The sequence below is a fragment of the Gobius niger genome (genome assembly GCF_951799975.1).
Source record: "Gobius niger genome assembly, chromosome: 22".
Classification (NCBI taxonomy): Eukaryota; Metazoa; Chordata; class Actinopteri; order Gobiiformes; family Gobiidae; genus Gobius; species Gobius niger.
Window position 1 is genome coordinate 13,528,487 of NC_136873.1, and position 26,368 is coordinate 13,554,854.

A 26,368-nucleotide genomic window follows, 5' to 3' on the forward strand; every position below is an offset into this window, starting at 1 on the left:
GACTTAGTTTTATGGACAATATGTGGAGTAAGTTCCAGTCATTTTTATACCTGCCTCCCCCATACGTTCAAGTTAAATCAAGTCTGGGATTCGACGGTGAACAAAATATGCACATTTGTAAGAACAGGCTCAGATAGCTAAAGGCATTTCTGTGATTTCTATTACTTTACAGAGGAGCAGAAGAAGAGGAATACTCGTAGAACTGAAGTTATGTGAAGTAACTGTGTTTTCAAAGCAAATACATGAAAGGATTAACAACATCGAAATCCTTTATCGCCTTGTCAATGTTATGTTGGGTAACCTCTTAACCCCCGCTTTAACCGAGAGCATTTTGTCCAGTTTAGTTTTACCCAAATCTAAAAGGTTGCAGCTTATAGGCCAGTGTAACGCCTCATTTGAAAGCTAAGACCTACAAAAGTCATTTACACTGAACTTTTTCCTCGGGTTTTTGCCACGTTGTAGTCACTTTTTTGACATTTCTTTTCATTGCTTTAGTCACTTTGTCACGTTTTGGTCATTTTTTAGTCACATTTTTGTTACTTTTTTGTCTTATTTGTGTTATTTGTTTGTCACATTTTCGTTAAATTGTTTTTCATTTTTTTGTCACATTTTCGTTACTTTTATGTTATTTTTTGTCAAAATTATTTTTATTTTATTTTTTTCATTTTTTTTGGTCACATTTCTGTTAATTTATGTCACATATTTGTTTGTTTTTTGTAGCATTTTTGTTACTTTTTTCATTTTTTGTCACATTTTTGTCATTTTTTGGTCACATTTTTGTTATTTTATGTCACATATATGTTTTGTTTATTTGTCACATTTTTGTTACTTTTTTTCATTTTTTGTCACATTTTTGTCATTTTTTTGTCACATTTTTGTTATTTTATGTCACGTATTTGTTCAGTTTTTTTTTTTGTCACATTTTTGTTACTTTTTTTCATTTTTTTGTCACATTTTTGTTACTGTTTTTTCATCTTTTGTCACATTTTTGTCATTTTTTGGTCACATTTTTGTTGTTTTATGTCGCATATTTGTTTTGGTTTTTTTGTCACATTTTTGTTCATTTTTTTTGTAATTTTTTGTCAATTTTTTTGTCACATTTTTTGTCACTTTATGTCACTTTTTTGTTGTGTTTTCATCCTCATTTTTGTCACTAGTTTTTTCAAGAAGCTTTTTCGATTCTCCAGTTTGGCGCAAAAAAAAGGCGGGGTTTAAGCGGTGAACTCCATTTCATTATTTTTACACCTCATTTTATCCGTATTTTGCGCTCCGCTTCGATCGCGCAGAGGAGCAGCCGTTGGAATGCGTTCAGTGCGGCGCGTGCAGTCCGGGGAGGAATGCCTTCGCCCCGCCCACTTTCCTCCGCGCGGACCAATCGGCGCTCGCCCGCCCGTTTCAAGGCGCCCGCGGAGTCCCAACCGTAGAAAAACAAACCCGTCGTTTTCGACCAAAAACACGCCGCAAACCGGGTATCGCTCGAGAAACCGCGTTGATCCGCCGCGATGCGCTTCGACCACCGATCATCGCGGTGTTTTACCGTGCGCTGACGCCGCCGCGGGGATGTTGTTTATCTGTAGTAAGGGGCGCCTTGAAACCGGCCCCGCCCCCCCCACTTCTGCCCTCCCCCATTTCCTCGCTTGTTTTCCTTCTCGCCTGGATTCTCCATGTTGTCGCTGCGAAAGTGAGGACCCAGAGAGGGGGCTATACTCCACCGAAATACACCGCGATAGAGGCGGCGAGCTCGACCGAAACAGCCCCGGGAAGCCTCGCGGACAAGTGCCTTTGCCCGATCGGACCCGTGTTGGACGCCGGGGGATAGAGAAAGAAAGAAGTGTATGACAAGTCCCCCCCTTTTTTTTGCCTCTTTTTCCCCCCCTTGCCTTCCCCCCCTCGGTGAATTTTGAGTGGAAAAACGCAGCACTTGAAGCCAATGAGGGATGCCCACCCGTTCCCGTGGAAAGGATTTGAGGATTTTTGCGAGGGCTCCGTGGTTTTCAGATGGAAAGTTCTGTCATCACCCAAGTGCAGAAAGAAGACGTCCAAGTATCAAGCAAAACAGGTGAGCTCGACGCGGTTTTAAAAAAAAAAAAATCTTGCGATATTTTTTTTTAAAGAAAATATCGATCGCGCCTGGTAGTGCGTCCATTTGACAGCTTGCTTGAGCGCGCGCTGGCTTGTTTTGGCATTTAAAAAAACTGACCCGCCGCTGTATCCCCCCCCCCCCCCACACACACACACACACACCCTCATCGCACGGCCCCATGTTGCGAAACGGCAACAGGATTAGAATAATATGAGAGATAACAAAAAAAAAACATAACAAATACATTTTACATGAGCTAAACTTCTCTTCCCGCCATTTTAGTCAATCCTGTGCAGGAACCTGTTTGGCTCGTCTCAAAGCGCAACTCATTGTTTCGAATTTCTTTGCCACAGCCATGTTTATCCACTATTATTGCGTCAATTCTGTGCGTGCAATGCTGTTTTTGCGCCGATTTGCTTGCGGGAAATCGACGCGTGATCCCAACAGCCCTTCGCGTTTGTTTTTGGCCCGCACTCGCGATTAAAAAACCGGGGTTATTTTTAGTGCTTCACGCTTTCAAAACAAGCCGATGCGTCGTCTATTTACGTCCGTGGCATGGGGCTCGCTTGGCACCATCCCATAATTTCTCTCCTTTTTATCAGGAAGAGCGCGCCGGCCAGCTTTGTACAGTAAAAACCGCCCCCACATAAACCCCTCGTTTGTGGAATTGGACTTGGAAAACGCGACTTTGGTTTGTTTTTGAGATCGTTGCGCAAACCGAATTGCGCGGTTCGTCTTGTAAAGCGGAAAAAAATCGTATAGGAAAGCCAGGTGCCGCGGTATTGACAGCGGAATGCACTATTGCGCTACGTTGCACGCCCCTCTCAGCACACGCCCATTGTAGCTGCTGCTGCTGCTCTTCTCCTCTCCAAGATTTCGCTGTTTGGAGCTCGTGCTTGGCCTTGTTGAGAGGATATTCCGCTTATTTACGCTCTATTACACGATGATAATAATGAGTTGTGCCAAAAACAAGGCGTGAAGTGACACTAAAAGGCCTTCAATTTGATTACGGTAGGCGTTTAATTGAAAATAACGGCACTACTTTTGCGTTTTTTAGTCCGCAAGGTCAACAAAAACGGATAAACATTGCTCCAGTGCAGGGTTAGCTTTAATTTCCTTTCAGTTTTACTTACATTTTTGCTCAAACAAGGCGTGAAATGACACTAAAAGGCATTAAATTTGATTACGGTAGGCGTTTAATTGAAAATAACGGCACTACTTTTACGTTTTTAGTCCGCAAGGTCAACAAAAATGGATAAACATTGCTCCAGTGCAGGGTTAGCTTTAATTTCCTTTCAGTTTTACTTCCATTTTTGCTCAAACGCCTTCTCTAGTGCAATTTCCACTTTCAAATATCCAAGTTCCCCTACATATTTCGGTTTGACGGAAAGGTTTTGCATTTCCCGTAAACCTGAATAATGTCTGGCAGTGACATGTGAACGCTCGGTAAACAAGGTGCTACAACTGCCCGCCGTAGCCGTAATACTTTAATTGCTACACGTACTACGACAAACACTCTGAGTAATGGGCCTGTTCCTACACGAGGCGCTGGGCCGATGTAGAGCTTTGTAGGACTCGTAAGGGCGGGAGTCTTTGGGTCTTATGCAACGTGTTCATTGACATTTCTATATTGTGTCTTCAGAGCAGGGGCTGCACAACGGGGAGAAATGTTATTGCAGTTTCTTAAACCTTTGCGGAGACACATTTTTATCCTATACCCAAATCTTGAATGCTAGGACCTATAAAACGGATCTTAAAGGGATATTTCAGGATTTTTGACATAGGGCCTCATTTCCTAGTTATCCAGAGTGTTGCTGATTTCTGGAGATATTTTCTTTTTGTTATTCATGCAGTTCTTATATTTGAAGAGTTTCGTGGTGCTAGGCTAGTGCTAGGCTAGCGCATTTCTATGGTATCAGCTAGCCTGCATTAAAAACAGTCTGACCCGCTCCACAGAGCACCCGAGGCAAATCACTTATAGCACCAGACTAACCATATAAATGTCTGTGTCCATAGAATAATTTTAACCATTTTGCATTTAAAATAACTTATATTTGAGCAACATCAGCTTCGTGGTTGTATAAGCTACGCAGCGGCGGAGTGATCTGCTAGAAAATAGTCCCTCAAAATGTGGTCATTCATGTGATGCAGGTCAGTTATATTCCAAAAATTATTCTATGGACACAGACATTTATATGGTTAGTCTGGTGTTATAAGTGATTTGCCTCAGGTGCTCTGTGGAGCGGGTCACACTGTTTTTAATGCAGGCTAGCTGATACCATAGAAATGCGCTAGCCTTGCACTAGCCTAGCGCCATGAAACTCTTCAAATATAAGAACTGCATGAATTACAAAAAAAAATATCTCCAGAAATCAGCAACACTCTGGAAAACTAGGAAATGAGGCCCTATGTCAAAAATCCTGAAATATCCCTTTAAGCTTTTAGTTGCATTTTCGCCGGGTTTATGTCATGTTTTTGTTGCCTTTTTGTCAAATTTGTGTTGCTTTTTTCATCGCTTTATAGCTGCTTTTTTTGTTGTGTTGTTGTTGCTTTTCCAGTACGTTTTTGTTGCCTATTGATCGCTTTTTTGTTGCTGTTCCTGTGTGTTAGTTGTTTTTTGTCGTGCTTTTCGCAGTTGTCGTGTTTTTGTCATTTATTTTAAGCGTTTTTTGTTTTCTTTTTAAAGTTTTTTTTGTTGTGTTGTGTTTTATTTTTTGGGCACGTTATGGTAGGTTTTTTGTTGTTGTTTTTTGATGTGTTTTCGTTGCTTTTTTGTCACTTTCGGTCATGTCTTTGTTTAGCCCGTCGGCCGGTGCAATGCCTCATTTGAAAGCTAAGATTTTTCTCTCCATTATTTTTTTTTTTAATTTCAGAGTAAAAAAAAGACATAACTCACCCTTCCTTTGCAATGCTCATTGGAAGACGTTTTGTCCACTAGCTTTACTAATACGCTACATCAACAAAATAAAGCAACTTAAATCCAACTCTATCCATTTTCTCCTCATATTTAAATGTCAGTAATCTACAGAAAAAGTTTCAAATTGTTATCTCCAAATTATATGTTTCCCCTGCAGCGTCTCGCCTTTAAATTTTAAGAAATATCTGCCTCTCTCCTTGTGTTTAGCCGCGAGCATTGTTTTGGTTACAATCTCCCGATATGGGCCTCGTCATTGTCTGTTTTGACGAGCACTTACCATGATTTTAATTTACGATTTAAGTCTATAAAAACTTGCCTCATGGACAGATTTCTTGAACTTAGCTACGCAAATCAGGAGAAAATGTACTTATTTTAAGAACATTTCACTTATTGCCATACTAGAGTTTTTCCCCTCCCACAATTTATTTTTGTACCTGACTCCAAAAGTGAAATAGAAGCCCAAAACATAAATAAAAATCACACATTATGGCATTGCTGTAGCTTTAACATATTAAATCGACCATCTATGACGCTAGGGCTCGGCCGTATCATAAATTGTATTGCCGTATTTTCCTATATATCGCTCCCGAAACTGCCTATTGAATAAAAAAACAACAGGCTGAATAGGAGTACGGTATGCTAACACATTGATGGTTAGCTACATGAAGCCTAAACAACGAACTAAGTTGTTAACTAGTTGTCTGGTATGTTAACGTCACATAAACCAATAACTATCAATAACACCAATAACTATCGCATAAAGATCAAACCAAACTCTCCATCTCTCGCTCCAAATCACTAAGTCTTTGATTTTATGGCTAATGCTACGCTCAGCTACAGCAGCATAAACATCCCTGTCAAGACTTTAGGGGCAGGCGCTTATAAAATTCAAATTAAAGCGGCTAGATGCAAGTTGGTGATTTTTATACTCACTACTGCCACCTCAGGTCTTTTGCGTAACTGCAGCTTCTATGTTAAGCTCGTGCATGACGACTTTTTGAGTGACAGTGCAGGATTTTAGAGGCAGTTGTGGTGAACAGGTCTGAGCACATTCTACACCATAGGGCATAGGTGTCAAACTCTGGCCCGCAATGTAATTATATTTGGCCCGCGAGGCTATACCAAATGACTACTCGAGCTGGCCCACCGGTATTATACATTTTTTTTTCAGATTTTGCATATCTGGACTATTAAGTTATGTATTGTATAGTAATAAGTGTTGCTTGTTCCATATTCAATGTTAAAGCAAATCTTGTTCGGGTCCATATTAAAAGGTTCATTTGTTCAATGGTGGCCCGCGACTTTGTTCAAGTTTTACATTTTGGCCCACTGTGTATTTGAGTTTGACACCCCTGCCATAGGGCATTGTTTGAACATGTAGGAGGAAAATACATAATTTTAATATTTTTAAACACTTTTTCGTCATATTATTCGCTTTTTTTTCCTTCAAATTCTTATCACTTTTTTGTCAATTTTTAGTCCATTTTTGTCATTTTTTGTCAATTTTTTGTCACTTTTTCGTCCATTTTTTCTCATTTTTTCGTCAATGTTTTCCTCACTTTTTTCACATTTTCATCCTTGTTTTCGTCTCAGTTTTGTTGCTATTTTCACACCTTTTTTCCAGAAGCTTTTCGGATCGGGGTAAAGCTGGAGAAAATGTGCTCGGTTCAGGTGGGAGTTAAGGGGTTGATATTGCCCGCAGTTCACAAACTATCCACCAGGGGGTGCTGCAGCGCCCTCAGCACCCTGGGTTCCCACGGCCTTGAAGTTTACTGTCATTTTTATGCCAGAGAGTTGACAGTATCTAGTATCGTTAGAGTCAATAATATCGTTTATCGCGATACTTTCCCGCCTCAATATATCGAACTTCAGATTTGTTATCGTGACAGGCCTCGCCCTACATGACACCACAGTTCAAAAAATCCTAAAAAGCTTCAACTTTTAACAATCTCTCCCAGATCTTTTTTGGTTCACAGGGATGAATTCATAAGCGCGTTACACAACTGTTTCCCCCACACACGTCGTCTTTTAAAACACACAGAAAAAGTCTCAAATGGTACTTTCTTTTTTACTCCAGCAGTTCCTCTTTCTGAGGCCGAGTAACCGTCCGGTGGGTGGGTGTCTTACTGTAAAAGCCACTGTTTTTTTCAAAGTCTATAAATTAAGTTTAACAAGTTTCCACACGTCCCACGCCAGAGTTAAGTCCCGGCACGAAGCTTCAGCATCAACAATATCGAGGAGTTTCGTAAGTAAGTAAGAAGCAGTAAAAGTAAGGACGTAAAGGTAATTGAGACGCATTAAATCAGATTCCAGGAGCAATTGTATCTAAATTACTATGGAAATAATATCATTATCTTGAAAATATCCCACTTTTGCTTCATCTAATGCGTGTAAAGCTTAATAAATGCATAGATTTGTTGATTATGTGACTCTCTGAAGTGTTAGCGCTCACATATATCCGATAAATCGCCGTTTTTAGTCCGGACGGAGGCTTTTCCTTGAGGTCCCGGAGCCGAACGGGGCTGGAATGTTTTCGCCCCGTGTTTTTCTCTTTGGAAGGTAGTGCGCTCAGAGAGAGAGAGAGAGGGAGGGAGGGAGGGGGAGCGAGCGAGCGAGGCTTTTCCCGCCCGCTCAGATTACATAACACGAACCAGCCATTTCCAGCAGCAACAGCCACCGAGCGACGCCGAGGCAAAGACACAACCCCCAGAATGTGCGGAGAAATGGTCGCGATGCTGGAGGATCGGATCTCAAAGCGTTCAAATTTGACACTTTATTCATTTAACGGACCCGTATCCTGCTATTTTAGCCACCCCAAAGTAAAGTACAGGCATTTATGTGATATATTGTACCTGTACCGCTATGGAGCAGTATTTTTTTGTGAGAAATATGAGTGTTTTCTGGGGGTATTTTGCAAACCCGGACGACAAGACGCTTCGATTCAGTTAACTCCGCCCCCTCTCTCCGCTCATACACCTTTACTGTAGTAGAAATATAAATATCATTGAAGTTATTTCACGATGCAGTTATAAGGAGTTGACATCTGGTCAGATACTTTAATGATTATTGGTTTTCGGTACAGATACTTTAAAGATACTTGGTTTTTTGATATCGATATTTTCAAAATACTTGGCTTTCGATACAGGTACTTTAAAGATTATTGGTTTTCGATACAGGTACTTTAAAGATACTTGGTTTTTTGATATCGATACTTTCAAAATACTTGGCTTTCGATACAGGTACTTTAATGATTATTGGGTTTCGATACAGATACTTTAAAGATACTTGGTTTTTGATATTGATACTTTCAAAATACTTGGCTTTCGATACAGGTACTTTAATGATTATTGGGTTTTGATACAGGTACTTTAATGATTATTGGTTTTTGATACAGATACTTTAAAGATACTTGGTTTTTGATACCGATACTTTCAAAATACTTGGCTTTCGATACAGGTACTTTAATGATTATTGGGTTTCGATACAGATACTTTAAAGATTATTGGTTTTCGGTACAGATACTTTAAAGAAACTTGTTTTTTGACTTTAACAATACTTCCAACGTCTGGCGAGTGGCCTCTTGTTTCAATACTTGTGTTTGGAGGCATTTTTATCATAAACTCCTTTGTTTTCCAGTAACAGCACTTTTTTCATTCTTAACACTTCAATAAATGTCAAATAACATTTGGTTTCTAAACTTTGGACACGTCACTGTTTTCTTTTTACACATTTTAAGATAAACATATTACTTATAATTATTTATTGAATCGAGTTGTGTATCGGATCGGCCTCTGAGTATCGCGATACGTATCGGATCGTGACAAAAGGGGATTAAATGTTTAGTTTCACCTGATTTAGATCAATATTTCATTTTCTAACCAACAAAATGTGAGATAGTGGTGAAGACATGTTCGTTTAAAGGGGCTAGATGCAAGTTAGCCATTTTATACTCACTGCTGCCACCTCAGGTCATACGTGTAACTGCAGCTTCTGTATTAAGCTCGCGTATGACGGCACTTCAGACCCGAATCAACACCTTTTTGACAGTGCAGGATTTTAGAGGCAGTTGTGGTGAACAGGTCTGAGCTCATTCTACACCTTAGGACATTGTTGGAACATGTAGGGGGAGGAAAATACTTTTTACTACTCAAATATTTTACCATAGAGATTACGTCAGGACTCAAACTGAACTTTTGCTCCTTTTTGCTGAGTTTCCGTGGCATTAAATCTAAATATCTGACTATTTTTGCTACACAAGTTTCTCAAAAATGCAAGAAATGCGATCTTAAACACATTCCGCTGCACTTGTGGTTGAACTTGTCGACCACGTTTCGCTCAAAAGTCGCCCGTTGTGACAATTTGCCTTTGAATACTGACATCACCGAGTATTGTGATGAACTATAGTTTAGCGATACATCGTGCGGAGCCAAGAAAACAACAACAAACACGTGACCTGAGACGACGTTCAGCCTCTCACAGAGCAAAGCGTTTCTCATAAAGACCTGTCGTCTGCACGGGCTGAGCCTCCCTGACATCACCACTGTTTTTGTAGTGACATTCTTGACTGACACGAGCTGGTGACGCAACACGTAAACATGTTCTTTCACATCGTTGGATGTTTTTCTGCCCTCGGCGCCATCTTGAGTCCTGCGATCAAACCGGATCAGTGCGTTACCATTTTAGGATGAATGATTTTTGATTTGCTCTCAAGTATCAAAACTTCCATTAGATTCAGTCTTCGTCACACAACATGTAACGAAAACATGAATTTTATTTTTATTTCTCGCTGCAATAAACCTAAACTAGGCTAAAACAACAACAGATGAATAAAAAAGATTAACATTTTAGTCCAGGGTCCAGTCAAAGTTACTTCGTCTACTTCTAGTTGTGTGAAGAGTAGGGTTGGGTGCGCTACGTTTCCCCCCCAAATACTTTAATGGTACTTGGTTTTTCGATACGATACTGTAAAGATACTTTGTTTTCGATAACAATACTGTAAAGATACTTTGTTTTTGATACCAATACCGTAACAATACTTAGTTTTCGATACAGATACTTTAAAGATACTTGGTTTTTGATATTGATACTTTAAAGATACTTGGCTTTTGATACCAATACCTTAACAATACTTAGTTTTTGATACGATACTTTAACAATACTTAGTTTTCGATACGATACTTTGACAGTACTTATTTTTCGATACGGTACTTTAACAATACTTAGTTTTCGATACGCTACTTTAATGAGTATTGGTTTTCAATACAGATACTTTAAAGATACTTGGTTTTTGATATCAATACTTTAAAAATACTTCGCTTTCGATAGAGGTACTTCAATGATTATTGGTTTTCGATACAGATACTTTAACGATGCTTGGTTTTTGATATCGATACATTAACAATTCTTGGTTTTTGATATCGATACTTTAAAGATACTAGATTTTCGATAACGATACTGTAAAGATACTTGGTTTTTGATACCAGTAACTTACTTAGATTTCGATACGATACTTTAACAATACTTAGTTTTCGATACGATACTTTAACGATACTTGGTTTTCGATACGATACTTTAACGATACTTGGTTTTCGATACGATACTTTAACGATACTTGGCTTTTGATACCAATACTTTAACAATACTTATTTTTCGATACGATACTTTAACGATACTTGGTTTTCGATACGATACTTTAACGATACTTGGTTTTCGATACGATACTTTAACGATACTTGGCTTTTGATACCAATACCTTAACAATACTTAGTTTTCGATACGATACTTAAACGATACTTAGTTTTCGATACGATACTTAAACGATACTTAGTTTTCGATACGGATACTTAAACGATACTTGGAAGATCTGCAAATTAATCTCCAATGTCAAGAAATGTGTGAAAAATGGGGAATAAATTGGAAAAAAAAAATGTGGGAAAATTGGGAGAAACTATGGCAAAAATAAGGAAAACATTTGTAAACTTTTATGTAAAAATTGGGCAAAAATAGGAAAAATATTTGTAATATAAAATTAGCAAAAATTAAGGGGAAAAGTGGCAAACATTTGTAAAAAATTGGAAAAAACATTTATTTTTCCCATTTATTTGAGGTGAAACTGGACCAACAGCATCAAAACTAAGATTTTCTTTTCGGTACCTGCCTTTGATTCTTACCTGAACTTTTCCCCCGATCCCACACTGGTATTTTTTAACGGTACCCAGCCCTAGTTAAGAGTATTGTGTTTGGGTGTGGAGTGAGATAATAGTTCATCAGTCCATTGTTTTTGGGTGTGGGCTCCGTACGTCCTGGTTAATATTTGAGAGAAGGCTGAACTCTACAATGTATAGATCCAGCTGAACTCATGTCTGGTTTAACAGACCAGATAAGTTTTGCTAGGGCTGAACGATTTTGGATACAAGCCTAATTGGTATTTATATGGGAAATACAATTAATTGCGTTAAAAAAAAGCAAGTCAAAGTCCCACCCCTAAAAAAATCCATAAAGAATGGGGATATTTGCCGCACATTTCTTCATCGTTATCGAGAAACATATTGAGATATTAATTTCTGTCGTCAATATCATTATCTGCCGCAGGGTCGCTGAGCAGGTCGAGCCTGAAGCAGCCGCGCAGCTGTAACCTCTGGAGGGCGCTGTTCTGTTGCCTCGGAGCTCGCGATGGGCCCAAACCGACGCCGCTGCCTCCTCCGCCGTCGCTACAGCCGCTACTGCAGGAGCCGCAGGAGAACGGAAACTGTATCAAGGTGAGAGAAAGGGGGCTGTTCATTCAGACATAGTCCCACCGGCGTGTCCCGGGTCTTCCACGAGGCCTTGTCCCGATAGAGTTCGGGAAATTCCACAGCTACCATGGAGATCCGCCATCTTTGCAGCTGTTAGCGTACATTTCCGTTGACTAGCATTAGCTAAAAACAGTATAAAAAGTGGAGACCAAGTGTTTTAATGTGAACAATAACTCCAGTATTTTAACTTTTAAAAGGGCTAGATGCAAGTTTGCCATTTTATACTCACTACTGCCACCTCAGGTCTTACGTGTAACTGCAGCTTCTATATTAAGCTTGTGCATGACGGCCCTTCAGACCCGAATTAACAACGTTCTGAGTGACAGTGCAGGATTTTAGAGGGTTAGGGTTAGAGGACACTTTTAAACTCCTTATAGTCCCTTTAATGTCCATTAGTTTACAATTGCTGCTAATCCCATAATGCTTAGCGATATGACATCACATTCCCGAACTCTCTGAGCTCCTCACCCGATCTCGAAGGGTTGAGGGCCACCAAAAATTGGCACAAGGGTCTGGTCATTAATGATATTATTTGTGTACATTTAAATGGTAGATATTATCATCTCCTTTGTCTTAGACTGAGCAGAAAACTACAAATTCTTATATAAATATAGCTCATTTTGGCATTATTATTATTTCTTTTTCGTGTGTTTGGGATAAACATAATCCAGGGAATACAGATCAAAATGTGTTCAGCTACATTGGCGACAAGATCTTATGTCACATCTCGCTGTCTATTTCAATTCAGGAAGTGAAAAACAGCTGGGCATTTTTATTTGCTCTAGTGAAGCAGTTCATGACCTTTCCAACAACAATTGCCACCATAAAACCTTTGACCTTTCAAGAACCTCCGGGCCCAGATCAAATCAGGACTAAAGCGGGTCTGAAACAGATCTAGGGAAAAATGCTAAAAGAATCCACATGAGACGAAGCTAAATTGATGTCATTTAAATTTATATAAAAATAGGGAACTAAACTCAAGATTTAAGGCGCACTTGTGCATCTATGTATGTGTGTGTTATTTTTGTTTACTTTTTTTTTGTTCTTTTGATGGTTGCTTTAGAGCACGGGGGAGAAAAACATACATATATTGTGTCAAAAAATGGCAATGTGGAAACAAGTATGAGTTGAAAATGTGCTTGAGGGACACAATTAAGTATTAAAAAGAAAACACAACCAAAAGAGCAAAAAAGCAATGAACAAACGGTAAATTGGAGAAAATTGTAATTCATGCAGTTCTTGTATTTGAAGAGCTTTGTGGCGCTAGGCTAATGCAAGGCTAGCGCATTTCTATGGTATCAGCTAGCCTGCATTAAAAACAGTACACAGTGCACCTGAGGCAAATCACTTATAACACCAGAATAACGATTAACAAATAATACTGACCTTGCATCACATGAAGGATCACATTTTGAGGGACTATTTTCTAGCAGATCACTCCGCCGCCCCATAGCTTATACAACCACGAAGCTGATGCTGCTCAAATATAAGGTATTTTAAATGCAAAATGGTTAAGGTGACTCTATCGACACAGACATTTATATGGTTTGTCTGGTGTTATAAGTGATTTGCCTCAGGTGCTCTGTGGAGCGGGTCACACTGTTTTTAATGCAGGCTAGCTGATACCATAGACATGCACTAGCCTAGCACTAGCCTAGCACCACAAAACTCTTCAAACATAAGAACTGCATGAATTACAAAAAACATATCTCCAGAAATCAGCAACACTCTGGATAACTGGGAAATGAGGCCCTATGTCAAAAATCCTGAAACATCCCTTTAAGAGGTTAATAAAGTCCTGTGAAGTGAGGAGCCTGAACTTATGTGCCTAATACAAACCTCTCCACAGCCGCTCATATCGCAGCTCTGTCCCCGACTTCACTGTGCGGCCGAGCCCGAGCTTCAGTCGAGCCTTATCTTTTGTGTTTGCCTAAGCTGCACTTCCTCATCGCGGCTCCACACAGACGAGCCGCCTGTCAGAGGAATAAAAGCCGTTTGTTGCTGAAGTATGCGGAGTGCAATCCTTTAGCTTCGGCTCTGCGAATCCAAACTTACCGAACCAGTATTCGGTAAACAAACTCCCCTGTAAACGAGTCCCATCACGCCAAGACAGTTAAAGCAGACGAGTGCGAGAATGTGGAGCGGTTTCTTTATTCGCATTGTTTTGAGTAATCCTGTTCGATTTGGGTTGTTTCTTCTTCTGCTGCTCCGATCTGTAGTTCTGGGATACTGTTATTGGTCAACTTAAAGGGATATGTCAGGATTTTTGACATAGGGCCTCATTTCCTAGTTATCCAGAGTGTTGCTGATTTCTGGAGATATTTTTTTTTGTAATTCATGCAGTTCTTATGTTGAAGAGTTTCGTGGCGCTAGGCTAGTGCATGTCTATGGTATCAGCTAGCCTGCATTAAAAACAGTGTGACCCGCTCCACAGAGCACCTGAGGAAAATCACTTATAACACCAGACTAACCATATAAAAGTCTGTGTCCATAGAGTAATGTTTGTAATATAACTGACCTGCATCACATGAATGATCGCATTTTGAGGGACTATTTTCTAGCAGATCACTCCACCGCCGCGTAGCTTATACAACCACGAAGCTGATGCTGCTATATATATATATATAAGTTCTTTTAAATACAAAATGGTTAAAATTACTTCCAGGTGATCGTTTATATAGAGAAATCTGAAATTTCAAGAAAAAAAACAACGTTTTGTCTCTCCCTTAAGTCTGATTTTTCCTTTAAAAAAAAAAAATCATGTTTTTTTTGGAGCAATAAAAAAAACACCATTTTTTTTTTGTGGGGGGGCAAAATTAAGACACTAAACACAAATCGTAAGTAACACATTTTTAACTTAAAGAAAAACTACATCAGGACCAAAACAAGACTGAAATTGAACTAAGTTAAACTGAACTTCAGGTTCAGGCCACCGTTTTTCCATACTGAGATATGTTCTTACCTGAGCTTAGACGAGTTCATGTGTACCTGTCTGGTCTTTACGCGTGCGCTCAGTCACGCAAGAAGACCAAAGATGTTGTTAGCCTTTAGCCTCTCCTCCTCTCCTCTGTGCTGCCCTATTTAAACACAGTTACATGAACCGTTACACGATCCAGGTCTAGTCACACAAAAATAAACATGTCGATTTTCTAAGCGGATAAAAAGGGGAACTATATTGTCAGGCGTAATAACACCTCACAGTAATATCTTCACTTTACTGCACGGACGTCGAAGTGCTCCTAAGGTGTTGTTACGCCTTACAATATAGTTCCCCTTTTTATCCGCTTAGAAAATCCACATGTTTAATTCTAACTTCACCCCCGTTTGGCCGCATCGAGGAGAGGAGGAGAGGCTAAAGGCTAACAACATCTTTGGTCTTCTTGCGTGACTGAGTGCACACGTAAAGACAGGACGTTACACATGAACTCGTCTAAGCTCAGGTAAGAACATATCTCATAGAAAGACGGTGGCCTGTTCCTTTAAAGACGTTGCGATATATAGTGGCTTCTCGTGATACGGATATTGCATCACCTAATTTCACGATACGATATGTTTTGCTAGTTTAAGCTAACACACGCTTGTACATTATTTAGCGAGTAGAAAGAGAAAGACCGCTTCTACTTCCTGAAAACCTTTAGCTGTTGTAGATTTCTGAGGGAAACTTTGGTGCTTTCTAAAGTAAAATATAAGTCACAAGGCATTAAAAAGCCAAAAATAAGGCTTTAAAGGGATTATACAGAGTTTAAAAATGTAAAAATGATGTATTTTCCTCCCCCTACATGTTCCACCAATGTCCTAATGTGTAGAATTCACCACATCTGTCTTTAAACCCTGCACTGTCACTCAAAAAGGTGTTAATTCGGGTCAGAAGTGCCGTCGTACACGAGATAATATAGAAGGTGCAGTTACACGTGTGACCTGAGGTGGCAGTAGTGAGTAAAAAATGGCTAACTTGCATCTAGCCCCTTTAAATGCCATTAAAAAGTATTCGAATTGCCATCAAATCTAATGTTTTGGCCATTCTTATCACACTGAGTCATAGAAAACAAAAAAATGAGGATCTAAAGCACATTCGGCGGCACTTTTTATTGAAATTTCTTGCTCAAACGTTTCCCGTCGCGCCCGATTTGCTTCTAAATATCAAAATTCCCCCTCGTTCCTCTGTTTGGTGGAATGTTTGCAGATCTTACGAAGTGAAATACGCACATCCTTTTACCGTTTGTGGAGAATATAGTGTTTTTGCGTTCAGAATTTGCCTGGCCGCCTCCTGTAGCGGGCCGGCTCTCGCTGGAGTGAACAATGATTGATTGGACGTGGCTGAGATCATGTTGCGTTTTGTGTGTATAAAAAGATTGCCGAGGCTTACATCATCCGGAGCCTGTTCTCCGGTTATGTAATCGGTGGATGTAACTCTAAATCTAAATCTCATGATGCTTTTTATATAAAGAAAAACGGGCTTTTTCCATTTGATGCAGTCATTGGGGTAAAAGTCTGTATTACGATGAGACCTTTTATTGTTTGTTATAATGTAAATGTTCTTGCACTAAATCATGTTCTTAAACTCAACGCTTGATTTACGGACATGAACATGAACTATTTGACTATTTTTTGAATTGTAAGTCATTTGTTTTTAAGCAAATTGTGTTCAGACAAGACTAAATAAAGACCAGAGCGGGGCTAAAGTGGAGCTAAATTAGGAAAAACTATTACTAAAACTGAACTTTTGCACATGTATAAGTTCTTGCTTTTCATCTTGGACAAAAAATGTGTTGATCTCAGTCAGATGGAAGACTTTTGATTTTGCGATATATTGTGGCTTCTTGTGATGCCGATATAGCATCAGCTGACATCGCGATTTTTTGCTATATAGATACAGACGGCATCTCGACATAGAAGGGGGCGTGGCTTCGCCGAGGGGGAAAATAGAATCTTTTGGGAAACACAATTTTCCACTCTTTTTAGCCATTTTCTGGTGGAATATGAACTTATTTATCACATACACATAAAGTCAATTGTAAATCGGGCCCATATGGATATTTTCTCACAGCAGATTGTTCAGTAGAAGTGAAAAAACGGCAGTTGTAGGTAGCGCTAGCATTAGCCCGATGCTAGCATGAAGCATCATGTTAGCATTCTCCGTTATTTATGTATTTATGGGCTGTTGAACCACTTTGCTCCTCTCCATGTCTTTGTACCTTTATTTAGTAGAAACTATATTCATAATTCAGGATTTGTTAAAGTACATTTTGAATAATCAGAGAAAGTTTAGATTTTTTCAAAATTGTTTTCCCCTTAACTGTTTTCAAACATGACCATATATAGGGGATTGGTATGGGGCCGATACCACATGCTTGTACTCATACTCGTACTCATTAATGAGGTCCCGATACCAGAAACCGATACCATTTACAGGACACAGCTCCACTGAGGAGAGAAAATAGCAACAAACTGGAGAATTGTTTTGTGTAAATACAATATTCCACATAGAGCTGACTTTATAACAGACGACACTCCCTAAACCAGAGTCTGTGCTGGATTTAACCAGAGCTAAATGTTGTTAGCGCTGCAGCGTCTGCAGTGTTTACAACATACAGGCTAATGTTGCTAATGTGGCTAAACTAGCCGCTATGTAGCTATGTAGCTCTGGCGATTCCTACGCCGTTTTATGCCCAGGGGCTTATTCATATCCAATCCAATCCACTTTATTTATACACATTTAAAAAACAAAACGTTTCCAAAGAGCTGCACATGCAACAAAATCAATAAAATCAAAAAGGTACAAATGAGCTTTACCGCTATATGGGTGTAAAACAATAAATATGAATAAAACAGTTTAAAAGAATAAATATAAATAAAAACACATTAAAAACTATAAATAAGAATGAAACTCAATAAAAGAAAATAAAAAGACACAGGGACACAAATGAGAAACTAACCCAGTGACTAAAAAGTCCTCAGAAAATCCAAGATAAAGAGATACAGCATGTTTATGTTGAGCGAAACTGAGCTGCAGCAAAACAATCATAATGCTGAAGCTACTGGATAAGTTACAATAAACACACGAGAAAATCCACACGGAGCTGAAGTAAAGACGAAAAGAGACCATTTATCTGCAGTAATAAGTAACATCTCAATACTATTGTTAAATAAAGATAGAAAAATGAATAAAGCACAAGCTTAAGTATAATATATATGTATTTTAATGTGCCCTTATGTCATAAAAACAAGTGAGTAAACATCTGAAAGAAATATATGAATGGTGGCTTTGTTACTTGCTTTGTTGGGATCTTACAGGAAACGAGGCCGTTCTTGTAATAGTGTTTTGTTCTGTTAATATGTGAACAGTTCAAACAGAGGTGGTGAGTTTGGTTTGCATTAATAAGCTGTTCTGAAAGGCAACATAACGTATAATATGATGATGTTAAAGAAACCACAGGAATCATGTAAATCATATAAATACCTCGCCGTTCTTCAGTATAGGGCCTGGCTTCTCCATTCATTTGTATCGGGATCGAACGCTCAATTCAAACAGGTCCGGGAAGAGCCGTTTTGAGAGCGTTGTCGGTTTGCTTCTGCTGACGCACTGATGTTTGTGCAGGACGCGGAGCCCAGTCTTCTGCCCGAGGTGGAAGCTCAGGACCAGGGCAAGATCTGCGTGGTGATCGACCTGGACGAGACGCTGGTGCACAGCTCCTTCAGGGTAAACCTCCACACACGCACATCTGCAACAACGTCTGAGCTGAGACAACATCAAGTACAGAAAACAAACTGTCACTGGGCTGCAGCTAGTGCTTAATAATAATAAATAATGCATGTCAAGTTTGTTTTTCAGCAAATTAAGTCAAATCTATGCTTCAAAAACGGTAAATCCGGACCAAAACGAGGCTAAAATTGAGCTAAATTAGGAAAAGTGTAGCTCAAACTAAACCTTTGCACGTTTAAGTTGGCAAGAAATCAATAAATCTCTGACTTTACAGCGATTTGGCGATTTATTTTGGCTTCTTGCGATACAGAAACAATGTTTTTTTGCGAGATATCTTACAGCTCTCGTACCAATAATGTAAAACTAAACCGAACCTTTGCCTAATCCTCATGTTTCCTTTTTCTGCGATAAGAAACAATAACCCCAAGTCTGCCAAAACTTCAACCACGCACATCCCAATTTATACCTAAAATTAAATCAAACGTCCATTTAGTGAGTCCCAAACTTGAAATGATATTATTTTAGGACGTACATAGACACAACAGCAGGGGTAAGCAAGATTTTCTTACTATCATGAGATAAATAACTTAAAATTGCTTGAATTAAAGTTCTTCTATGTTGAATTTGAGTCGGTTTGAACTAATCCAAGATAGAAATGCTATAGCGCCAATGGAACCAGAATAAAACCCACTTGGAATCAGACAAATGATTGTTTTTCACTTGAAATGACACAAAATTATCTGAATTAAGAGAATAACTACTAGACCAGACCTAATCTACTCAAACCTTAGATTTAATCTGTTAATTCAAGTAGATTTATGTCATTTCTTCCTGAAAACGATTATTCTTTTTCCTGTGCACTTCTTGTGACCTAATTGGGCGCATTGACAGTATTTCTACCTTTATTTTCTCCCATTTAACTCTAATAATGTTAAAAGTACTCTGTGATTTGTGTGATAATGTTTCTCAAAATCATCTTGAGGGCCAAAGGTTCTGGGCCGGAGTGCCGGATTTAGCCCCCGGGCCTGACGTTGCCTCCCCCTGCACAACAATTAGCCTACATTAAAATACATTTTCATTTTCGTTCCCATTTCATAAAACCCGTCTGTGAACTTAGGTCCGAGGGAGATCTCGTTATCCAATCAGAAAGCAGAATCAGCCCCACATCATGGTTGCCAGATCCAGTGATTTAAAGGAGCTACAGTTACAGTTGGACTCCAGATACTGAACTCTAGAGGTTCTTGGTTTTTTCAAATGAGGAATGGCGTGCTCACGTGTAGTAAAACTTGTGTCCTAATAAGCAGATTTGTTCCTTTTTTAAACCACAAAGAGCCTCCTACAAACATTTGCTTTAAGTTTACTCTATCAGGATATAATTTAAAGGGTCACTTTATCATGAAAAAGTGCATTTACTTCTGCTATTCAACTTAAAATGTGAAACTAATGTATGATATCGACTCATTACGATTATGGCTCACAGTCCACTTTTAAAATATTATAATTTTCATCCATAATCATCAAAATTATAACAAATAAAGGCTGTACGTATCTCACTTTGCATGTAATGAGTCTATATCATATATTATTTTCACAGTTTAAGTTGAATAACAGAAGTAAATGCACTTTCTCATGATGTTTTAATTACATGACACCTGTATATTGTTTACAAGATAATATGGAAATTGCTTTTCTGGAAGATTTGCAAATTCACAATGTCGAGTTTACGCCCAGTGTTAAGAAATGTGGAAAAAAAGGTTTTAAAAAAGAAGAAAAACAAAACAAAAAGGGGGTTTAAATGGGAAAAAATTGAAAAAAATAATGAAAAAAGAGGAGAGGGAGGGGGGAAATGCGTGTAAAAAATAATAGTATAATAATTTGGAGAAAAAAATTGGAAAAAGTGGAAAAAAATAATGATACGTGGGACATATCGCTTCATTATCATTATCGAGAAAGTCTCTAAAAATATCGAGCCGTTCGTTCTGGTTTCTCCGGCCCTGATTTCCACACTCTTCGTGCCGCCGAAAGTTGAATCGCCTCCCAAAAATAGTCAATAGCTGCGGCGCCGCTCTCCAATTCGAAAGTTCCTTCATCCGGCGGCTCCGTAAATGGACGTTCTCTCTCTGCCCCAGTTTCAGCCTCTGCGGGAGAACGAGAGCGCTGTGACGTCTCCGGAGCCACAGCGCTCTTCATGTTCGGGGCTGAAATCTGCATGTGATCAGCCTGTTTTCTGTGGCTGTTACGTAACCCCCCCCCCCCCCCCCTCTCTCTCTCTGCTCATATCCGTCCTCCAGCCCGTGTCCAACGCGGACTTCATCGTTCCCGTGGAGATCGAGGGGACCACGCACCAGGTAAAAAAAAAAACACTCCTGCACATTTATTTGCATTCGCTGCTTTATTTGTAAGTGTGTTTTGTTTTTGTGGGTCGTAATGGTGGAAGGGGGTGTGTCTCCTCTGGAAGGGATGGGTCGCTCTTTGTAGTAAATAAGGCTCAGCGAGGCACGGCGCATGGAGCCCTCTGCTGGGCACAGGTGGAACTGAGGCTGCCACTGTCACTTTAAATCAATTCTGTGTCAGTTTTATGAAGAAAAGTGGCAAAAGGTTGACATTTTTCAATCTTTTGTAGATAAATACATAGAGAGTTGTTCATAAACGATGAAAATGTGCCTGGATCTCGCTCGATTTTGTTAATATTGTTAAAAAAAGACAAAAAACAGAAGCAAAGTGATTGTAAAGTCTCAGATAAGATCGATCCGTTTCATTCACTGTATCGGCTTGTCACTTTTGAATGAAACAGATGAATAAAATTAAGTGAAAAATGTGATTTCATGTCCTAAAGCCAGAGGTGGGTAGATGTTTTTTACTTCTACTTGTGTAGAAATATCTATACTCTTACTTAAAAGTAACTAGTGCCATTGCGAGTACATCTTTAAAGACCCTATACCTGATTTCTTGATTACAAAAAAATGAAATTTGAAGCCAAGATGTGTTTGTTGTGGTCCAAACTCATTCCTAGCTTTTCTAACATACTTGTTTTATCCCGATTCTTCGTAGGGACAAGTTTATGGGCACGTTTCACAACTTACAGGGCGAAAAAAAATGAATTAATAAATAAAAAATGACTGCCGACTGTAAATATATACAGGTGAAACTCTGAAAATTAGAATATCTTTCAAAAGTTCATTCATTTCTGTTGTTTTTGCCCAGCTCTACTCACTGTCATAGAAATACCACATAATTGATTATACCTGTCGAGTTCTGGATTCAAAAATACGAGACGTTTTCGAATATTATCCCGTTGAGTTTGTCCGTGAGTTCGTGGAGGAACCAGCATCCCCCCCCCCGAGGACCAGCGCCTGCTTCAAGTAATCCAGGATAGGCTGGTTAAACACAGCAACGGCCTATTCTCGGTTACTTGCTTCAGGAGCCGGTCGCAAGCTTCACCTCAGCGCCATCGAGACGAGAAGAAAAAGCGAGGAGGTCGCCGGTTCGACTTCTGTGTTGTTTTCCCTCCGCATCTAAAACATGTACAATAGGTTCATCCGCCTGCTGTAGGTGCTCCTCTTGACCTGGAGAAGAAAACGTTTGATTAAAGGCAGAATAATGTGTGACTAAACCGAGAACTGCGCCGCAAAACATCAGCTAGAGACGGGGGCGGACCGGCCATATGTCCATTCTGGAAGAGCACAGAAGGGCCACCGGTCCCGCCTCAACCGAGCTTTACCCAAATCTAAAAGCTGAAAAGAAAAGCATCAAAATAGCGAGAAAAAGAGGATGAAAAAACACAACAAAAAATGATAGAAAAAATAGTTTAAAAAATGTGACAAAAATGTGGCGACGTGACGAAAAGTTTCCATCACTTTTGAGGGTCTTTGCTTTCAAATAAGGCGTTTACATTGTTGATCTCCAGTCGAGAAGCTTTTAGATTTGGGTAAAGCACAGTATAAAAAAAAACATGCATCTAAAAGGAATTCCGTGGAGCATGGTGTACCACAAGGTTCAATTTTGGGACCGTTATTATTTATTATTTATATGAATGATTTTGCTTCTGTTTCTACGACCGCCTTTCCCGTTCTTTTTGCTGATGATACCGATCAAAAAAATAATAATAAAAAGCCCCACATGAAATATAATGATACGTTTCAATTTGCTATATTTTTTTTAATCTTATGTTTTAAGTTGAAAAAGGAACGCACATTTAAGCAACACCTCATACACTGGAAATAAAAATGCCGTCTAATCTTGGATAAATGGTTTGAAATGTGCTTGAATTTGGACAGAAATAGGTTTGGACTGTCTTGAAATCAAATCGCCGATGGAAAAAGCATTCATTCGCTACAAAAAGTCAATGGAGAAAAAAATCATTCTTGTCCCATTGGCAATAAGACAGCCCAAACCCACTCATAATGCACAAATTCAGATGATTCAAGGACTTTTGAGTCATTTTTGTCCAATGTAAGAGTCTTTTCACCCAATAAAAAGAATAAAATCCAAGCATTTCATCTTATTGCAGATGTTTTTATTGTTGAAAAAATACCAGACCTGTAAAAAAATCCTCTACTGTCATTCAAAATGTTGTTACTTCGGGTCCTAATTGCCGTCATGCACGAGCTTAATATAGAAGCTGCAGTTACACATATGACCTGAGGTGGCAGTAGTGAGTATAAAATGGCAAACTTGCATCTAGCGCCTTTAAACAGCCTGGTTCTCAGATTGAAGACTTTAACAGGACGTTTCTCAGTCGTCCTTCGACCAATTTTGACCATTTAAAAACTCAAAGAAATGTTGAAATCTCAACTGTTTTTCGATCTTTCCACGGGAAGCAGCTCCAGACAGCGAAAAAGAAGTGTCGGGTTTACAGCTGTTCGGCGGCCCCGTTTGAGAACCCCGTGTGTGTGTTCTGTGCTCAGGTGTACGTGATGAAGCGGCCGTACGTGGACGAGTTCCTGCGGCGGATGGGGGAGCTCTTCGAGTGTGTGCTGTTTACGGCGAGTCTGGCCAAGGTACTTCACGGCTCGACACGTTCCAGAAAAGTCTCGTTTGGATCCGACGGCACTGAGATGTTTTATCCCCTCCCTCTTTGCTCTAGCGGCGCATTTCCCCCTCGCTGTAGAAGTAGCTCAAGTTTTAAAGCTCTCATTTTGCACTCACCTTAAATCTTGATTTGATATAAAATAACTTCATCCCTCCACTTCTTTTTTTTACTTGATATGTTCATTGAAATTGTGAAATTTAGTGTGTTTTACAAAAAGTGAAAATGAAAATGCACATGTGCAGATGAACTAAACTTTACAACAGTGGTTCTCAAATGGTTTTGGTGTCGAGACCCACCATCACCCCAGGACAACAAGCCCCGACCCAAAATAGAATGGAAAAAGCAGATGTTTTTCCGCTAATGAAGAGCTTATTCATAAACTAAACAAGGTGTAAAATCCCCTCTGAGACAATCTTTAGCGATATTTCAGGATTTTTGACATAGGGCCATTTTCTAGTTATCCAGAGTGTTGTTGATTTGATTTAATTCATGCAGTCCTCATATTTGAAGAGTTTAGCGGTGCTAGGCTAGTACTAGGCTAGTGCATGTCTATGGTAACTAGTAGCCTGAATTAAAAACAGTGTGGCCTAAGCACCGAGCACCTGAGGCAAATCACTTATATCACCAGACTAACCGTATAAATGTCTGTGTTGAAATATAGCCATTTTGCATTTTAAAAGAACTTATATTTGAGCAGCTTCCTGGTTGTAGCTACGCAGCGGCGGAGTGATCTGCTCGGTTACCGGATCTACAGTAGTTTGTTTACCTGCGGCCGCATTACTACACGTGGAATTCACAAAGGAGCTTTCTACAAATCAGATATGGCAACATTTGGAGGACGACCCCACGATTTAGAAGCGTTTTTTTAATGCAGGCTACTAGTTACCATAGACATGCACTAGCCTAGCACTAGCCTAGCATCACTAAACTCTGTCAATATGAAATGGGAGCTTTAACACGGTCCGGTGTATTCAGGCCAAACGTAGTTCGCTTCAACAGTCCTGCCCTAACCCCGTCCCTCCCCCCCCTCACTCTCCCCCCCCCCCCCCCCCCCCCCCCCCCTCTCTCCTCCCCCCCCTCAGTACGCAGACCCGGTGACCGATCGGCTGGACCAAACGGGGGTGTTCAGGGCGCGGCTGTTCCGGGAGTCCTGCGTCTTCCACCAGGGCTGCTACGTCAAGGACTTGAGCCGCCTGGGCCGAGACCTCAGCAAGACCCTGATCCTGGACAACTCGCCCGCCTCCTACATATTCCACCCCAAAAACGCCGTGAGTGTCGCCCCGGGGGATCCAGTCTTGTACTTTACGCTACATGTATTTTTATTTATTTTTTAGAAGTATATCCGTTTCCTAGTTCCTCGCCTGCCTTTTTGTCGCTTTGAACCTACAAATTCCAGGCACATTTTTATTTGTACAAAATTTATTCAAAGATCAAGGAGGGAATCCTAATCCTTCACCGAACAAAATCTTGTTAACTTGTCAACTTTTTCCTTTGTTCCTAGCTTCCTTCCTTCCTTTCTTCCTCCCTCCTTCTCTTTCTTCCTTCCTTCCTTCCTTCCTCCTCTTTCTTTTTCTTTCTTTCTCCCTTCTTTTTTTCTATCTTTCTTTCTTTCTTTCTCCCTCCATTTTGTTTTCTTCCTCCCTCCCTCCTTCTCTTTCTTTCTTTCCTTCTCTTTCTTTCCTTCCTTCTTTCTTTCTTTCCTTCCTTCTCTTTCTTTCTTTCCTTCTCTTTCTTTCTTTCTTTCTTTCCTTCCTTTTCTTTCTTTCTTTCCTTCCTTCCTTCTCTTTCTTTCTTTCTTTCCTTCCTTCCTTCTCTTTCTTTCTGTCCTTCCTTCTCTTTCTTTCTTTCTTTCTTTCTTTCTTTACTTCCTTCTCTCTTTCCTTCCTTCCTTCTCTTTCTTTCCTTCCTTCCTTCTCTTTCTTTCCTTCCTTCCTTCTCTTTCTTTCCTTCCTTCCTTCTCTTTCTTTCCTTCCTTCCTTCTCTTTCTTTCCTTCCTTCTTTCTTTCCTTCCTTCCTTCTCTTTCTTTCTTTCTTTCTTTCTTTCTTTCCTTCCTTCTCTCTTTCTTTCCTTCCTTCTCTTTCCTTCCTTCCTTCTCTTTCTTTCTTTCTTTCTTTCTTTCTTTCCTTCCTTCTCTCTTTCTTTCCTTCCTTCTCTTTCTTTCCTTCCTTCCTTCTCTTTCTTTCTTTCTTCCTTCCTTCTCTTTATTTCTTTCCTTCCTTCTCTTTCCTTCCTTCCTTCTCTTTTCTTCCTTCCTTCTCTTTCTTTCTTTTTTCCTTTCTTTTTTCCTTCCTTCTCTTCCTTTCTCCCTCCCTCCCTCCCTCCTCTTCCTTCCTTCTGTCCTTCAGTCCTAGAAAACAATTATTTGTCTTGAAGTATTGTTAATACCCGCTTTAGCGCTGGTTGGGTTAAACAAGAGTCATGCCTCTGCCATTCGCACTTTTCAAAACGTTCTACTCAACATCAGACAGATTTACACACATTTATTTTCCTGTGCATTAGAACATAATATATCGCATCTGTATCGTCCCAGCCTTAGCACTTATATTTACTATTAATGATTATTTTCCGTCCCTTTCACCTGCAGCGCGAGTCAGAAGTAAAGTGACTGTGTTTCTGCAGGTGCCGGTGCTGTCGTGGTTCGATGATCTGGAAGACGCCGAGCTGCTGAACCTCCTGCCCGTGTTCGAGGAGCTGAGCCGGGCCGAGGACGTGTACGCCTGCCTGGACCAGCTGCGCGGACTTTAGCCCCCGACGACTGTCCACTGGCGCCGACGCTCGGGGTCGAACGCCGTTTCCACGAGTTTCCAAATTACAGACGTGGGTTGCGTTCATGTCCCA

General features: G+C 39.9%; 1 protein-coding gene across 1 annotated transcript; it reads left to right on the forward strand.

Annotated features, from left to right (window-relative positions):
* The first annotated feature begins 1,495 nt into the window (after positions 1-1,495).
* On the forward strand, positions 1,496-26,368 carry ctdsp2 (CTD (carboxy-terminal domain, RNA polymerase II, polypeptide A) small phosphatase 2). The gene is made up of 7 exons (XM_079580878.1): positions 1,496-2,059; positions 11,592-11,758; positions 18,393-18,494; positions 20,789-20,845; positions 23,405-23,497; positions 24,612-24,797; positions 26,150-26,368. Exons 1-7 carry the CDS (start codon positions 1,999-2,001, stop codon positions 26,273-26,275), a joined length of 792 nt encoding a protein of 263 aa, XP_079437004.1. The 5' UTR covers positions 1,496-1,998; the 3' UTR covers positions 26,276-26,368.

Coding starts and splice junctions, on each gene's coding strand:
- ctdsp2 (XM_079580878.1), top strand. CDS start 1,999: ATGGAAAGTTCTGTCATCACCCAAGTGCAGAAAGAAGACGTCCAAGTA. Junction 18,495..20,788: donor TGGTGCACAGCTCCTTCAGG/GTAAACCTCCAC, acceptor TCCGTCCTCCAG/CCCGTGTCCAACGCGGACTT. Junction 20,846..23,404: donor TCGAGGGGACCACGCACCAG/GTAAAAAAAAAA, acceptor TTCTGTGCTCAG/GTGTACGTGATGAAGCGGCC.